We start from the raw sequence: 15,706 nt of genomic DNA on the forward strand, positions 1-15,706 counted from the left end.
AAATGCATAGGGTTAAGTGGCTGGGGTGGGGATAGGTGGGTAAGATGCTCTTTGGTGCAGGTTCAAAGGGCCGAATGGTCTCCTTCTGCACTGTTGGAATTCTATGGTACTAAGTCCTTTTTAAAATTATTTTTGAGCTTGAATTATACAAAAAATTACTCTTTGCCACACATTGCAAGTTGATGCTTGTTTAGTATTTATTCTTCTTTGGACACCTGCTATATGAAAGAAACAATGGTTTCTAAAAAGCAAGAGGATCACTTTAAATTCAATAATTGAAAATATTCCAGGAAGTGATTACAATCATCCTATCCATCACTAGATTAAAAAATCATAGATAAAATTGAATATAAAAATAGATGATAAGGCTTGTGAGTGACTTAGAATATTAATCCACTTCAGTTATTTTCAATTATCTTCTAAAATCTTTGAATCGAGTTACAGCTTCCATTTGTTATAGGAGCTTCAAATTAAAAATTACAATAGTCTTTATTATTTACTTAAAAAGATAAAATTATTCACTGCTTGGCATACAGAAAAGTTCTGACTGATATTATGACAGAACTTGTAGATGTATGTTTATTTACTTGTGTCACGAGGAGACTTACATTGACACTGCAATGAAGTTACTGAGAAAATCCCCTCATCGCCACACCCCGGTGCCTGTTTGGGTACACAAGCGAGAGTTTCGCACGGCCAACGCACCTAACCAGCACTTCTTTCAGAATGTGGGAAGAAACTGGAGGAAACCCATGCAGACACGGGGAGAATGTGCAGACTCTGTACGGGCAGTGATCTAAGCCGGGAATCGAACCTAGGTCCCTGGCACTGTGAGGCAGCAATGTAACCACTGTGCCACCGAGCCGCCCCAAGGCAACATCTCTTCAAAATTTTTGTTGCACTATTCGGGCTACAAATGCCTCTGAACACCACCTATTCATGCATGGAGAGTTAAAGTTTGAAGGATTAAGACTTGTAGTTAACCTGGAAATTTCTCCCAAAGAACTGATCAAGTTGTAACCAGCCTGTCTATTACAAAAGGTGGTGTATTCCAGACCCATGTACGCTTTAGAACATAGAACAGTACAGCACAGAACAGACCCTTCGGCCCACGATGTTGTGCCGAGCTTTATCTGAAACCAAGATCAAGCTATCCCACTCCCTATCATCCTGGTGTGCTCCATGTGCCTATCCAATAACCGTTTAAATGTTCCTAAAGTGTCTGACTCCACTATCACTGCAGGCAGTCCATTCCACACCCCAACCACTCCTGCGTAAAGAACCTACCTCTGATATCCTTCCTATATCTCCCACCATGAACCCTATAGTTATGCCCCCTTGTAATAGCTCCATCCACCCGAGGAAATAGTCTTTGAACGTTCACTCTATCTATCCCCTTCATCATTTTATAAACCTCTATTAAGTCTCCCCTCAACTTCCTCTGCTCCAGAGAGAACAGCCCTAGCTCCCTCAACCTTTCCTCATAAGACCTCCCCTCCAAACCAGGCAGCATCCTGGTAAATCTCCTCTGCACTCTTTCCAGCGCTTCCACATCCTTCTTATAGTGAGGTGACCAGAACTGCACACAATATTCCAAATGTGGTCTCACCAAGGTCCTATACAGTTGCAGCATAACCCCACGGCTCTTAAACTCCAACCCCCTGTTAATAAAAGCTAACACACTATAGGCCTTCTTCACAGGTCTATCCACTTGAGTGGCAACCTTCAGAGATCTGTGGATATGGACCCCAAGATCTCTCTGTTCCTCCACAGTCTTCAGAACCCTACCTTTGACCCTGTAATCCACATTTAAATTAGTCCTACCAAAATGAATCGCCTCACATTTATCAGGGTTAAACTCCATTTGCCATTTTTCAGCCCAGCTTTGCATCCTATCTATGTCTCTTCGCAGTCTACAACAGCTCTCCACCTCATCCACTACTCCACCAATCTTGGTGTCATCAGCAAAAATGTTTAGAAAAATGTTGCCTACGGGGTCAACTTTTACCTGCGCTTTTTCAAGACTGAGTTATGAGAAATTTCCCTCCTTCTGAACTGAGTCAGAGCTCAGTGAAATGTGCCATCTTCCTTCCCAGTTACGGTAAGTGACCGCCCTCGAGTGATTGCAGCGGTACCTTGATGAGAATTGAACTCACCTACCGTACAACCAGGTGACTCATACAGATTAAACTGTAGCTTAGCCAATTCATCGTTTTGCAATTATATACACATAAATTTCACTAAAATATTGTGACACTACACGTACGCACAAATATTATATATCCATGTACAGATATGAATAAACACAAAGGTGCAAACACTCAAAGGAATCTCTGGCCTTCTTGTCATCTAATAATAGGGTTCTTTCATGTGACTTAAAGATTGGTGTTGGGTAGGCTCATGAGGAGCAGTCAAGTGTGCCAAGGTCTGAGAAATATGATGTGGAGATGCTGGCGTTGGACTGGGGTGGGCACAGTAAGAAGTCTCACAACACCAGGTTGAGACTCACCTGATGAAGGAGCAGCACTCTGAAAGCTCGTGATACCGAATGAACCTGTTCGACTTTAACTTGGTATTGTGAGACTTCTTACTGAGAAATATGGCAAATTAGAAATATTGAAATATAATAGTTCCATTAGGGGGTTCAGAAAATTCTTTGCTTGCAGTGTGGTAAGAATGTGGAACTCATTAGCACTGGGAGTGGTTGAAGCAAACTGAAGAGATGCATCTGAGGGGAAAGTAGGAGGGGGAAGGGAATTGTGGGTTTCAGTGGCAGATTTAGGTGAGGAAAGATGGGAGGAGGTTTAAGTGGAGCATAAACACCCCAGCATGGGTTGGTTGAGGGTGAATGGCCTGTTTCTGTACCATATCTGGGGTGGGATTTTCCACTCCCCTCGCGGCATGTTTTGCAGCGGCTGAGACCTTTGGCCTTTGGCGGGATCCTCCAGCCCTGCCGCTATCAACGGGGTTTCCCGTTACTCAGGGAACCTGGGGGGGGCAGGAGGGGACAGGGCAACAGGATGATCCCACAAGCAGGAACAGCCAGAAAATTCCGCTGATTCTTTGTAATCATTATGTGATTGGAATTCATGATTGAAATTTTAACATGGTCTCCAAATGGCAAAATAGGAATTAGGAGCAGAAGTAGACAAATTCAGCCATAGAACCATAGAACCATAGAAGCCCTTCGAGCTTCCTCTGCCATTCAATCAGATCATGGCTGATCTCTTCCTGGGTCTCAAATCCACTTCCCCACCTGTTCCCCATATCCCTCTTTCCCTTTTTTATCTTAGAAATATGTTTATCTCCCTCGAAAATCTTCAGATATTTTTGTGCTTTCTTTTGAAACAGAATGCGCCTGAAGACGTGGAGAGTTAAGTGCCATCTGATACATTAGGTGCCCACATCCTTTGCGATAATACAGATACATATCACCAGTTAGATAACAAAGATTATCATGACCCAATTTTATTTCAAAACTCCTGTAACGCCTGCAGTGCAAGTCTGAGAGCTGTGTGCGTTCAGCGGCCAAATAAACCCCCAGTTGCGCTGTCACTGAGTTCTTCAGTGTCCATTAGTGCTGAGGTTGCGAGAATTTGTATGTAGTGGCACACTTCTGGCTGTGTGACTCAGCAGGTTTGGCACGCAGAGTCACGGGCTGGATGGGTTCGTGATCTCACCTGTCATTTTCTGCAAGATAGGTTTTCGGACCTCAAACCAAACGTCCAACTGAAGCAATTGAGTAAAAGTGAAGGAAAATCAAGATTTCAGTGGTGGATGAGGTGGAAGAAACTGGGTGGAAGTGTATCATGTTTACACAGAAGTCTTAATGTAACAAGCGAGTCATCAGCACGATAACACACCATCAGTTAACAGCCTGCCTGATGTGCGTGTAAAGTGTGTCACTTGCATTCGAGAGTCTCTTCACACATACTTTTTACCAGATAAAGTAAAATTCATAGTGGAATGGCTGTACAACCTCAACAATTGTAAATGCCGTCAGCACTTAAGATGAATCAAATGTAATGATGAGTACATCTGGTCTTAATTTTCAGTCATGGGAATAAAGAGGTATTTTCCTGCCATGGAATTCAGCTGGCTGTGAACTGGTTCCTGGAGAGAGGTCACGCAGATATCACCGTCTTTGTCCCATCCTGGAGGAAGGAACAGCCAAGGCCCGACGTGCCAATCACAGGTATGCACGTGTTCCGATTAATCAGTTTGTGGTGGTTTGACACTTGCTTGCTTTCCCATTTAATGCTGAACCGCAGTATTGAAATCTTTAAATTGGATCAGTGTCAGTGGTGAGGACTGCAGTGAGCACAGAAAAATAAGGTGATAACATTTGAAGGAACTTTCAAGACCCCAGATTCACAGACCTTGTTGTGTCCTGGATCAGTGGCGTGTTGCACAAGAGCATCTTACAGTTTCAGCTATGTTGGGAGCCATAATTGGGAAAAATTTATTGCGGTCTAACTATATTGACCTTGAACTAGTTGCTGGCCTGAATTGTGCATTACTTTAAGTGTTATGTGTAAAAGAAAACACTTGCAACTACAGTACACCATGCATAGGGATGCGATACTGAATTGGCAAAGCTTTGTTATTTACTGGTTGCTTTGTGATTCTGTAGCTTGTAACACGCGGAGGATGAGATAATTATTGCGGAGGTTCCCGTGTTGATCTGGTTGTTCACCTCATTGCCGTTTGTGGGAGCTTGCTGTGCATTTATCGGCTGCCACACTTCCCACATTTACAACAACACTCCGACAAACACATTCATTGGCTGTAAAAATACCCTTGGATGTTCTGAAACTGGAAAAGCGACTTTTCAAAATTCAAGAACTTTCTTTCATAGAATCTCTACAATGCAGACGGAGGCCATTCGGCCCATCAAGCCTGCCACCGACTCCCTGACAGAACATCTTACCCAGGCCTATCTCTGTAACCCCACATATTTATTCCGCTAAACCCCCGAACCTACACATCTTGGGTCTAAGAGTCAATTTTAGCAAGGCCAATCCACCAGGCCTGCACATCTTTGGGTGTCTTTCTTGCAATATAGTCAGCTGCTTGTGCGTGCACATTCCACATCAGGACCCGCTGGCTGTCCTTCCATTGATGCTTCCTCTAAACATCCAGGGGCCATGTTTGAAAAAGGTTGTTAGTCCCTTTGCACGTGTAAACAGGGGAGCTCATGCCAGTTTGGGACCCCATTCCAGAAACATGAGCCACTGACCACACTATGCCTCATGAATTCCACAGCCAGTATTCTCTGGTGCTGGGTAGGCAAAGCAATGGATTGTTTTGTTGTATTATTTACCTTTTGTGGGTTTCTGTCAGCCCTCCTCTCACCACCAATGCCACCCCCGCCCTCTCCCGTCCCCCCACTCCCTTGCTTATCGTCTCGGCCGCTCTTCAACCGAACCGATTTCCATTCCTCCCAGACCTGTTGGCCAATTTTTGTTTTAGTTTTCATTAACAGATGGCAGTCCAGCCAATCATGGTACTCCCACTGCAGCCTTGGCTGAGATCAGCTAACTCAGTACAAATCAGACGTTCACCTTCTTGATCTCGGCTGGCATTGGACAGTGCTTTTCCTCTGAATTGGAGTGATCGTTACGACAAACCTCTACATTGTTTCAGATTCTCTTCACTTTGAAGTTTATTTATTAATGTCAAAAGTAGGCCTACATTAACACTGTGGTGAAGTTACTGTGAAAATCCCCTAGTCGCCACACTCCGGCGCCTGTTCGGGTACACAGAGGGAGAATTTAGCATGGCTAACGCTCCTAACCAGCATGTCTTTCAGACTGAAGGAGGAAACCGGAGCATCCAGAGGAAACTCCCGCAGACATGGGGTGAAGGTGCAGAGTCCGCACAGACAGTGACCCAAGCCAGGAATCGAACCTGGTGCTGTGAGGCAGCAGTGCTAACCACTGTGCCACCCTGCTTCTCTTTGAGAGTGTCCCACATACGCCTGACCAGCTCGGTAAGACACCACTGTCTTCTGGTTATCAGTCTCTGAGGGTGGGATTTTACGGCCTTGTTCATCCCGAAACCGTAAAATCCTGCCTGAGGTCAACGGACCTTCCCATGTTCCGGCCCTTGCCTGCTCCGATTCCCGGGGCGGTAAAATTCCAGCCAACATGTAGACAATTAGTGAAAGCCAAAACAATGATCAGCGGGATGTGACTCTAGTATATTAACATTAATCTAGCACACAATATTTGACAAGTTCTATCAGTCTCTCGGAGATGTGCTGCTTGCATGAAGACCAGGTACTCCTTTCAGAAAGGGAATCATTAATGTCACAATTATCTGATAGTTCTTTCTAACTTGGAATTCTAAATCTAACTGTCAGCGGCTTTCTTCATGCTTATAATGGAACTCTTTGGAAATAAGCATTCAATTAGAGAATTGAGTCATGGACAGTTAAAGTAATTTCTCTCCTATAAGTCATCATTCTGTTGATAAGAGTAGCAAAGAACTGGCACCCCATTACTCAGAAAAAAAGCCTTTCATTTTTCCTGTCACCTTAATGACTGATTCATCTCTAAATTCCCACTTAGATCAGCACATCCTTCGAGAGCTCGAAAAGAAAAAGATACTTGTCTTCACGCCATCCCGCCGGGTCGGTGGGAAGAGGATCGTCTGTTACGACGATCGCTTCATTGTCAAGTTGGCATACGAGACTGATGGCATCATTGTTTCAAATGATACGTATCGGGACCTGCAGAACGAAAAGCCTGAGTGGAAAAAGTTCATTGAGGAACGCTTGCTGATGTATTCATTCGTGAATGACAAGTAAGTCGGTCTTCAGCAGAAACCCACCGCGCGCACCATGTTCCTCGCAATTAATTCAAGAGACCGTCTCCTATTTAAGAATAATACCAGCTTTTGTGGCATAAACTTGGCATCTCTTAGCCACAATTTCCAGATTCACCCCAGCTTATTTCAACCACAATGGTTTCACGCCTCGATACCTGGGTTATTAATTTCCTTTCTCCCTTAAATATGGTAAATTTAAAGTAACGTTTATTTATTAGTGTCACAAGTAGGCTTACATTCACACCGCAATGAGGCACGGTAGCACAGTGGTTAGCACTGCTGCTTCACAGCACCAGGGATCCAGGTTCAATTCCCGGCTCGGGTCACTGTCTGTGCAGGGTCTGCATGTTCTCCCCATATCTGCTTCAGTTTCCTCCGGGTGCACCAGTTTCCTCCCACAGTCCAAATGATGTTGTAGTTAGGTGCATTGGCCATGCTAAATTCTCCCTCAATGTACCTGAACAGGCACCAGAGCGTGGCGACTAGGGGATTTTCATATAAGTTCATAAGATATAGGAACAGAATTAGGCCATTCTGCCCATCGAGTCTGCTCCGTCATTCGATCATGGCTGATATGCACCTCATCCCCATTTTCCTGCCTTCTCCCCATAACCCTTCAACCCATTACCAATTAAAAATCTGCCTAACTCCTCCTTCAATTTACTCACTGTCCCAGCATCCACCGTACTTTGCAGTAGCAAATTCCACCGAGTCACAACCCTTTGGGAGAAGTAGTTTCACAGTAGCTTCATTGCAGTCTTAATGTAAGCCTACTTGTGACACTAATAAATAAACTTCAAACAAATTCAGATCCGATCTAACCGTCTAACAACCCAGTCACCAACTCTTCAACTATACGAGGCATAAAATCAAAGAAGAGGAACGCTTCTTCTCATTAACTGGCACTGACAGCTGAAGAGTATCTAATTGTTCCTGCCAGGCAGGCAAAGGGTGGCAGTGGGTCAGCTACAAGGGACATTGGGCAAGGGCGTATCGCCCATTCCCTGTCCAGCACAAGCAGTTTACAAAGTGATCCTTGCAAATCCTGTTTGTACTTGGCTGAATTTCTCACTGACGTTTTGAACCAAAGGAATTTGACACCCAGCCAACACTGAATAGTTGACTGAAGTTGGCCCTCTGTTTCCATTCTGCGCGTCTTGGACTTTGCACTGACCTCAAACACTAACAAACTGAACTGCTGAGAAGCTATAAACAAGCCGAGGAGACCAGGAAGCACACTCAGCCGGTCGAATCAACTGCTTCTCTTTTTTTCATTAAGATTAAATAAATAATGCAAAATCCAGTAAATGGGAATGAATCCACAAACCTACTGAGCACTGGTGACGTACTTCTCCATAGTGTAAAGTCTGGGGAAAAGAAATCGGTCAACATTTCATCAGTAATCAGTTTGGAAATGTCCAATGACCTTTCTAAACAATGGCATGTTTCAAAATTGCCCAGGTTATGTCAACCATTGAGGCAGGGCAAGGTAATTATTAAACATGTTGCACATGTTCAGAAGTAACTCTCCATGCAGGTTCAAACAATCCTTTCTCATTTGGTGAATGGTCTGAGTTGCTCACAATGACATGTCACAGCCATTCGGTGGAGATGCCAGCATTGGACTGGGGTGGGCACAGTAAGAAGTCTCACAACACCAGATTAAAGGCCAATAGGTTTATTCGGAAGCACGAGCTTTCGGAGCGCTGCTCCACTCACCTGATGAAGGAGCAACATTCTGAAAGCTCGTGATTCCAAATAAACCTGTTGGACTTTAACCTGGTGTTGTGATACATCTTACCACATCGCAACCAAAGAGTGGAACATCTCTACAGCTTTCTCATCCTAGATCAGCATGAAGCGCTCTCAGCTTCGTTGCTCCTTCCATAAAATGCCAACAGAATAACTTAGTCCCAAGAATAACCATTCCAGCAGCAGTACATCATCTTGGTATTCCATAATAATCATCTCTGTTGCCGTTGTGAGTGAGATTCTCAATCTGTACAAAATTGTGAGTAGTTTACCTCGAAGATTCAAACTCATTTGTGAACAGGAACTAAATGGAAAAAGTTGGTCTCACTTCGGATGCTCACAGCAGAGCTTTCTTTTACCAATTAGGATTGGATTCAGAGCCAAGTATCAGGGCTGACATCATGGCTCCCCAGTGCCCCCTGATGATGCAGCTCCCATTCTTGGAATTGAGTGAAAACTATGTTTGCGCAAAAAACGCAGTGGGTTCAGGGATTTTTAACCATGTTTGATTATTTCAATCTGACTTTATTCTGTGAAACTTTTCCATTGCAAAATGTTTTGATTACCTAATGATGATCATTGGTCAGTTGTCTTCCTGTTGTCCCTTTCTAATAATGGCTTTCTCCTGTTGTGTAGGTTTATGCCCCCAGATGACCCCCTCGGGCGCCATGGGCCAAGTTTAGATAATTTCCTACGGATAAAACCTGTAATACCGGAGCATAAACGACAACACTGCCCCTATGGTGAGTACTTTGTTCAACAATACACATCATTTTAGACCCTGCTGGACCAATTTTGTTCTCAAGTTTATCTTTCTAGTGGAGGGGTAGGATCGATTTTGGGTCGAGGTCACTGTAAGGTGGCACTGTGGAACTTAAAGTCAAAGTCAACTCTCTGAAGGGCAGTAACCAACATCTCTCTACAGGGCACTGGCAATCATTTGATGAGCCTCTGCTCCAATTAAGCCTGGAGCTGTAGACCTGTCAGTGGGGATATGGATAGTTAACAGTCAGCTCCAGATAGGATTTCAAGCCACTGGTTTGTCTGGTAGTATGTGCCTATCTGCACCTACCTCCCTCTGTAACTGAATGCTACATTGGTGTCAGATCGTTACATTTTAAGAGTAAGCACTTGACTCTGCCAATCTGTGCCTAGACTCTCTGGATTTAGGAAACTGAAGTTTTTAAACTCAAGTTTCTTTATTATTGCACTGCAATGAAGTTACTGTGAAAACCCCCTAGTTGCCAGTTGCTCCATATAGTTACTCTGGTGCCTGTTCAGATACACTGAGGTAGGATTTAGCAAGGCCAATGCAACTAACCAGCATGTCTTTCACACTGTGGGAGGAAACCCACACAGATGCAGGGAGAACGTGTGGACTCCACACAGACAGTGACCCAAGCCAGGATTCAAACCCGAGTCCTTGGCACTGTGAGACAGCAGTGCTAACCACCATGCTGCCCTAATGGGAATTTTTCCAATGGGAAAGGAGTATGCGTGCTATATTAGGCCAACGCACATTGCAATAGCTTGGTATAGCGCAGAGAAATAGAGAGGGGGGCTAAGGCAGAATTGGAAAGTTCTGGGAGGAAGCAGAGAGAGAGAGAGAGAGACAGTGTATTATGATGTTTTGCAGCTGGATCGGTAATATGGCTTGAGTATCTCAATAGTAACTTCTATATCACACCTTCAGTATAGTAAAACATGCCAAGGTGTTTCAATGCTCCATTATCAAACAAGTTTTAACACCAAGCCACATAAGGAGGTCAACAGCTGGGTCAAAAGTGATAAGCTTTAAACAGGAGGCGAGAGAGGTAAAGACATGGAGATTTAGGGAGGAAATTTTAGTTCTTATGGTTTATTTTGAGTCCTACATATATGTAGTAAGTTGTTTCTCAAAGAATTGTGATTTTATCTTCGATTTCTTTGTTCCAGGTAAAAAATGTACATATGGCATCAAATGTAAATTCTATCACCCCGAGCGAATTAATCAGCCCCAGCGTTCAGTAGCAGATGAGCTCCGTGCTACGGTCAGGTTCTCTCCAACAAAGAACCTCAACTCTGCCAGCCCGCACAAAGAAGAGAAAAAGGCCAGTGTGCAAAAGCGACCGCTGTACTCCGATAACGGTTCACCCAACTTTAATCAGGGTGAGAATGGCTCATTGCAGAGACTCAATCCAGACAGGCAGTACCCAGTGCAGAATACAAACCCCATTGAGAGCAGCGCAATGTTAAAAGGAATTGCACCAACCAAAAGATCATCACCAAACTCAAACAATGAGTGGTTTCATTGTGCAAGCTTTGACAATACCACAACCAATTCAATGTGTTCAACCTCGCATAAGAGTTATGATGAAGGCTTTGTGTCATTTGAGAAAGAGTTTTCTGATATGTGGCCTTCTAGACCTCAGTGTCACAGTGAGCCTTATTCCCTAAACAATGGACAATATTATTTACCGGCCCACAGCTTAGAGCATCATCAATACAGCTACCATTCCCATGAGTCAATGCCATCGCTAGGCCCTTGTGGTTACCCTCCTCAAAACCCACCCAATAGTTCTCCGTGCTGCATGGCTATGGGCAGTATGTCAATTCAGCCGCCGTTCAGCCACAGTCTACCGAGTGACTTCAATTCGCCAGGCTCCCATAGGTCAAGGAGCTGCTGGCCTGACTCACACCAGACGTCAACTAACTGTAGGTCAAGCAGTCTGGTGGACCCCCATGTATGGGCAGTGAAAAGATGTGACCCACAGGTCCTAGATCCCTATTGGAAAAATAGCCAGTGGCCAGCACATGATCACTGCAGAGAGGAGCGGGAGAATGTCCGAATGAAGCTGTGTGCCATTTTCCAACCCCACCTCGTGGATACTGTTATGAAACAATACCCACAGCTTTTAGACCCCCAGGAGCTGGCTGCCACAATACTGGCTTATAAATCCCGAAGCCCTAATGTTTAAGGTGCTGACACATTATAAGTAAGCCAATATGTGTCCAACCAATTGCTAGCTACTATTGTGATAATTAGTTTGAATCAAATGGATTGTAATGTACAAATTCCACTCGCATTAATGTATATAACATTTATATCTAGGTTCTCAAAATCCAGTTGTAATAGTTAGTTTTATGGCAGCCACTCTGGGGAATAGTTCAGTGGAAATACTTTAAGCCCAGTTTCTAGTCGATGCATTGTACAATGCAATCTCAGTTTACTGTGTAAGATGTGATGAAAGCGACTTTTGTATCTAATTTTATTGTTTTGCCAATGAATCGTTTAAAAAACATAAAAGATGAAAAAAAAAATATTTTGTAAAAGCACCTGAGATATTTTGTAGATTTAGGTTTCATGATTTGTACTGTAGTCTGTACATATTGTACATACTATTATCATCCTGCATTGTAAATACGGTAACCTGTGCATAATGTGATTAGTCTGTATTGTATATTCTGTAATTGGTATATATTTGTATGATGCCTACTTTAATCTGTACATACTGTGCAATGCATACTGTAATGCCTATATACTGTTGTGTACATACTGAATTCCGTACATTTCATGTCATTATTGTTGACTCTTATGTAGTGCTGCCCTCAGAGTGAATTCAGCACCTTTATTTTTGTCTGAGACTTTAATTGGAAGCACAGATTTAAGTGTTTCCTGTTCCACTTGAGGGAGTGCAGAACATGTCACCTTCACATGTATACGTATGTGAACTCTGCAATCAAAGTTCCTAAAAGAGTTGTCTTGCGGATCTTGTGTAAATTTACAACTTATAAGTTGTCAATCTGAAACAATCGCATCTCTTGACCCGCAAGCCGAATACGTTGATGCATATTGTATCTTTACCGAATTGTTGCTTTGATCATGCCGACTGAAATCTTTCCAAAAAAAAGATTTTTGTTTCAGTGGTGAATGCAGATGGCTCCTTTCAGTCACGGACAGAAACAACTTCATGTTATTGCCTGAAATAGTCTGAGCTATTCAATTTGTTACCCCTTCTGGAGCCTTTTGAAATGAAGTGATCACGTAGCTACGTCCTCACGATGCAGAATACGTGCCTGGGAACATGAACCAGGCTTTAAGAATGCAAGTCCTTTCTTGATTGGAAATCTTAACTCACAGAAAGCAGAAAGGCGTTGAAAGGAAGTGAGGGGGAAAGGAGAGGCTGCCTAGTTTGCATTGAACCTGAGCTGGAATCTCCTCAGGAGCAATGGACAAAGGCACCAGGCCATTCGTGACACCATTCACTGCGTTGAACACAAATTCAGCAAGCCAAAAATGAAATTTTAATTGTCAATTGGTTTGCCCATCTGATGTTCTTTGTAAGTGAACTAAAATGACAATGGCGGCAGCCAGACTAGTTCTCATTGACGCACTGGATCAATTCACCTGTATCCAGTGATTTAATAGTCGTTCTTGGAGTCAATTCTGCAATCACCACTGAATGGCCGTTGAAATTGGCTGCATTGGCACTATGTGTCAGTCTGCAGGTTATAGGGATTGCTAACCTGGTGTACTTAAACCTTGTGTGAGGGGCACCTGAGAAATTCAGAACTACAAAATCATTCGTGATGGTTTTGTTCTAGTTAAGCAAACTGCTTGCATTTTTAAAAATTGTACAGTAAGACTTTGTATTTTTAACTTTTTATAAAGCACGTTTCTCTCTGTAATATTTACCAACTGTATTGTAAAGTCTGAGTTTGTGTTTGAAGATGAATTATATGCTTTATGGCAAAAATGATGAATCTTCAATGGGCAAAATTGCCTGGTGGAGCATTTTACAAGATTACTGGGGACAGGCACCACAACGTGAGGGGAGATTTCTCTTGGCTGTACATGGGAATTCTTCCCAATTTGCTGGTGTTGAGATGGTAACATACAGAGGTTTACAGCATGGAAACAGGCTCTTCGGCCCAACTTGTCCATGCTGCCCCTTTCTTTTAACCCCTAATATCACCTAACAGTGAATAAGTTGTTTATACAGTGCTAGTTGCAATCATGTCCACTACCATAAAGAGCCATAGCTTGAACTCTTCTCTTCCCAGAGCTCAACATGCCCCAAACCTGAGCCTCCAATCCTCCAATAGATCAGGGACTTTGTCAGTGTTCGGTTTATAATACCGAACATCATCGCGAGCTCAAGTAAAGTGGGAAGAATCCATGAAAACTTCTTGGCAGGACTGAATCTAAGGATCACCAATCTAGATTTCTGTGTTTCTAAACCTGGCAAGGTATCTTGCAAGAGAACAACACTCTAAACATTAGATGGTCAATAATTCCGTAATTCTAAAGAAAGAAAATCTGACTGAAATGGTTTAGTAAGCTGGGGATCAAAGGAAATCAATGAAAAGTAATACATGTTTCATATGCTCCTTTGTCTCAGCAGTTTCTGAAATGCACCCTTCGTATTCTGACAATATCAGGTTGCAAAGTTAGGTTACGCAGCCTATGTTATTTTTCCCAGTTTAGAAAAGAAATGTAAATGAGAGAAAATGTTCAAATGTCTTAAAGAGCAATAAAGCATTATGCAAAGGCATCTTGTGATGTGCTATTGTTTCTTTCTGTTCTTTTACCAGTTTTCCTATTTGCAACAAATAAAACACGGCGGTGAAGGTGTTGGCTGTTGCTTAGTTGGCATTGCTGTTGTCACGTAGAGTCAAAGGTCGTGTGTTATAGTCCAACTCCACAGACTTGAGCCAACGATCAATCCTGGCACTTCAATGCAGTACTGAAGGAATGCTGCACTGTTGAACGTGCAGTCTTTTGGATGAGATTTTAAATTCATGCCCCATCTCCTCTCCCAAGTAATTTGTAAAACAGAAAAATCCTGTGACGAACAGCAGGGGAGTTTTCCTCAATGACCTGACCAATATTTATCATTCAATCAACATCGTAAAAAATAATTACCTATTCATTTATCACAAATAAGCTGCTGTGTTTCCTACATTGCAGCAATATGTACCCGTCAAGAGTATTTAATTAGCTGGAAAGTACCAGTTCAGTTGGCAGCAATTTCAACTCTACCCACAGACTGATACATAAATGCCTGGATAGTCGGCTCAGTAATGAGTTATTACAGCAAAGGTAAATCCACCTGTTGGTTAGCACTGCTGCCTCACAGCACCAGGGACCCGGGTTCAATTCCGGCCTTGGGTGACTGTGTGGAGTTTGCACATTCACCCCATATGTGCTTGGGTTTCCTTCCAACACCCCAAAGATGTGCAGGTTAGGTGGATTGGCCATGCTAAATTGCCCCTTAGTGTCAAGGGAATTAGCAGGGCTAATACGTGGGAGATCAGGCCTGGCTGGAATTGTTGTCAGTGCAGACTCGATGGGCCAAATAGCCTCCTTCTGCACTGTAGGGATTCTATGATTCTGTGAATTGTCTGACTCTTTTCGGCTCTGGATGATGAATGACAAGTTAAGACATACAGATGATCATGGAACAATTGTCTGGAAAGGTAATAAAACGAGACGGTTGTTCAAGTTGGGCAGGTATCTGGATTTGGGTTGCAACACAGAAAATTGCTTTTGTTGCAGCACTCCTTGTTGTAATGTTTGAACATGCAGACGAACCGCTTGCTGCCCTGCTGGCGACAGGAGCCCAAAGCTGATAGCTACTTAATGACGACAATTTTGGGAATTTATAAGATTTACTAATCCATCTTAAATTTACCCAGATTCACTCCACACCAAATGATTACCATCAATGAAAACATTGGTGCAAATCCATTCCTTTGTCAGATGCAAATATCATTCGGTTGCAAAATACTGAATAACAAAGCAATGGGAATATCCCACTCATCACACGCCCCAGCTTGTAGTGTTTATTTTGGATAGCACATGCCAGAACTCCATACACAGCCTCCACCTATCCATCCAGTTTTGGCTATGGCAGCAGCTGTAGATGGAATATAACAACACCTTGGGTTGAAAGTTGAAAGACTTGAATTTATATGAAAATAAAAACAAAAAATGCTGGAAAATCTTGACAGGTTAAACAGCATCGTGGAAAGAGGAACAGAATTAATGCTTCAACCTAAGATATTTACAATAACTTATATTTGTATAATGCTTTTCATGCATGGCACAGTGGTTAACACTGCTGCTTCACAGTGCTCGAGA

General features: G+C 43.0%; 1 protein-coding gene across 1 annotated transcript in view; it reads left to right on the top strand.

Moving 5' to 3' along the window:
- zc3h12aa (zinc finger CCCH-type containing 12Aa) overlaps window positions 1-14,116 on the top strand; it is a 28,497-nt gene extending 14,381 nt beyond the window's left edge. Inside the window, exons 3-6 of the mRNA XM_078237785.1 lie at window positions 4,056-4,195; window positions 6,573-6,807; window positions 9,220-9,326; window positions 10,519-14,116. Of these exons, the coding sequence (XP_078093911.1) occupies window positions 4,056-4,195; window positions 6,573-6,807; window positions 9,220-9,326; window positions 10,519-11,540 (1,504 nt within the window). The 3' untranslated portion in view covers window positions 11,541-14,116. The remainder of the gene's footprint in view (window positions 1-4,055; window positions 4,196-6,572; window positions 6,808-9,219; window positions 9,327-10,518) is intronic.
- The last annotated feature ends 1,590 nt before the right edge of the window (window positions 14,117-15,706 follow it).

This window comes from Mustelus asterias, chromosome 21 (assembly GCF_964213995.1).
Source record: "Mustelus asterias chromosome 21, sMusAst1.hap1.1, whole genome shotgun sequence".
Lineage (NCBI taxonomy): Eukaryota > Metazoa > Chordata > Chondrichthyes > Carcharhiniformes > Triakidae > Mustelus > Mustelus asterias.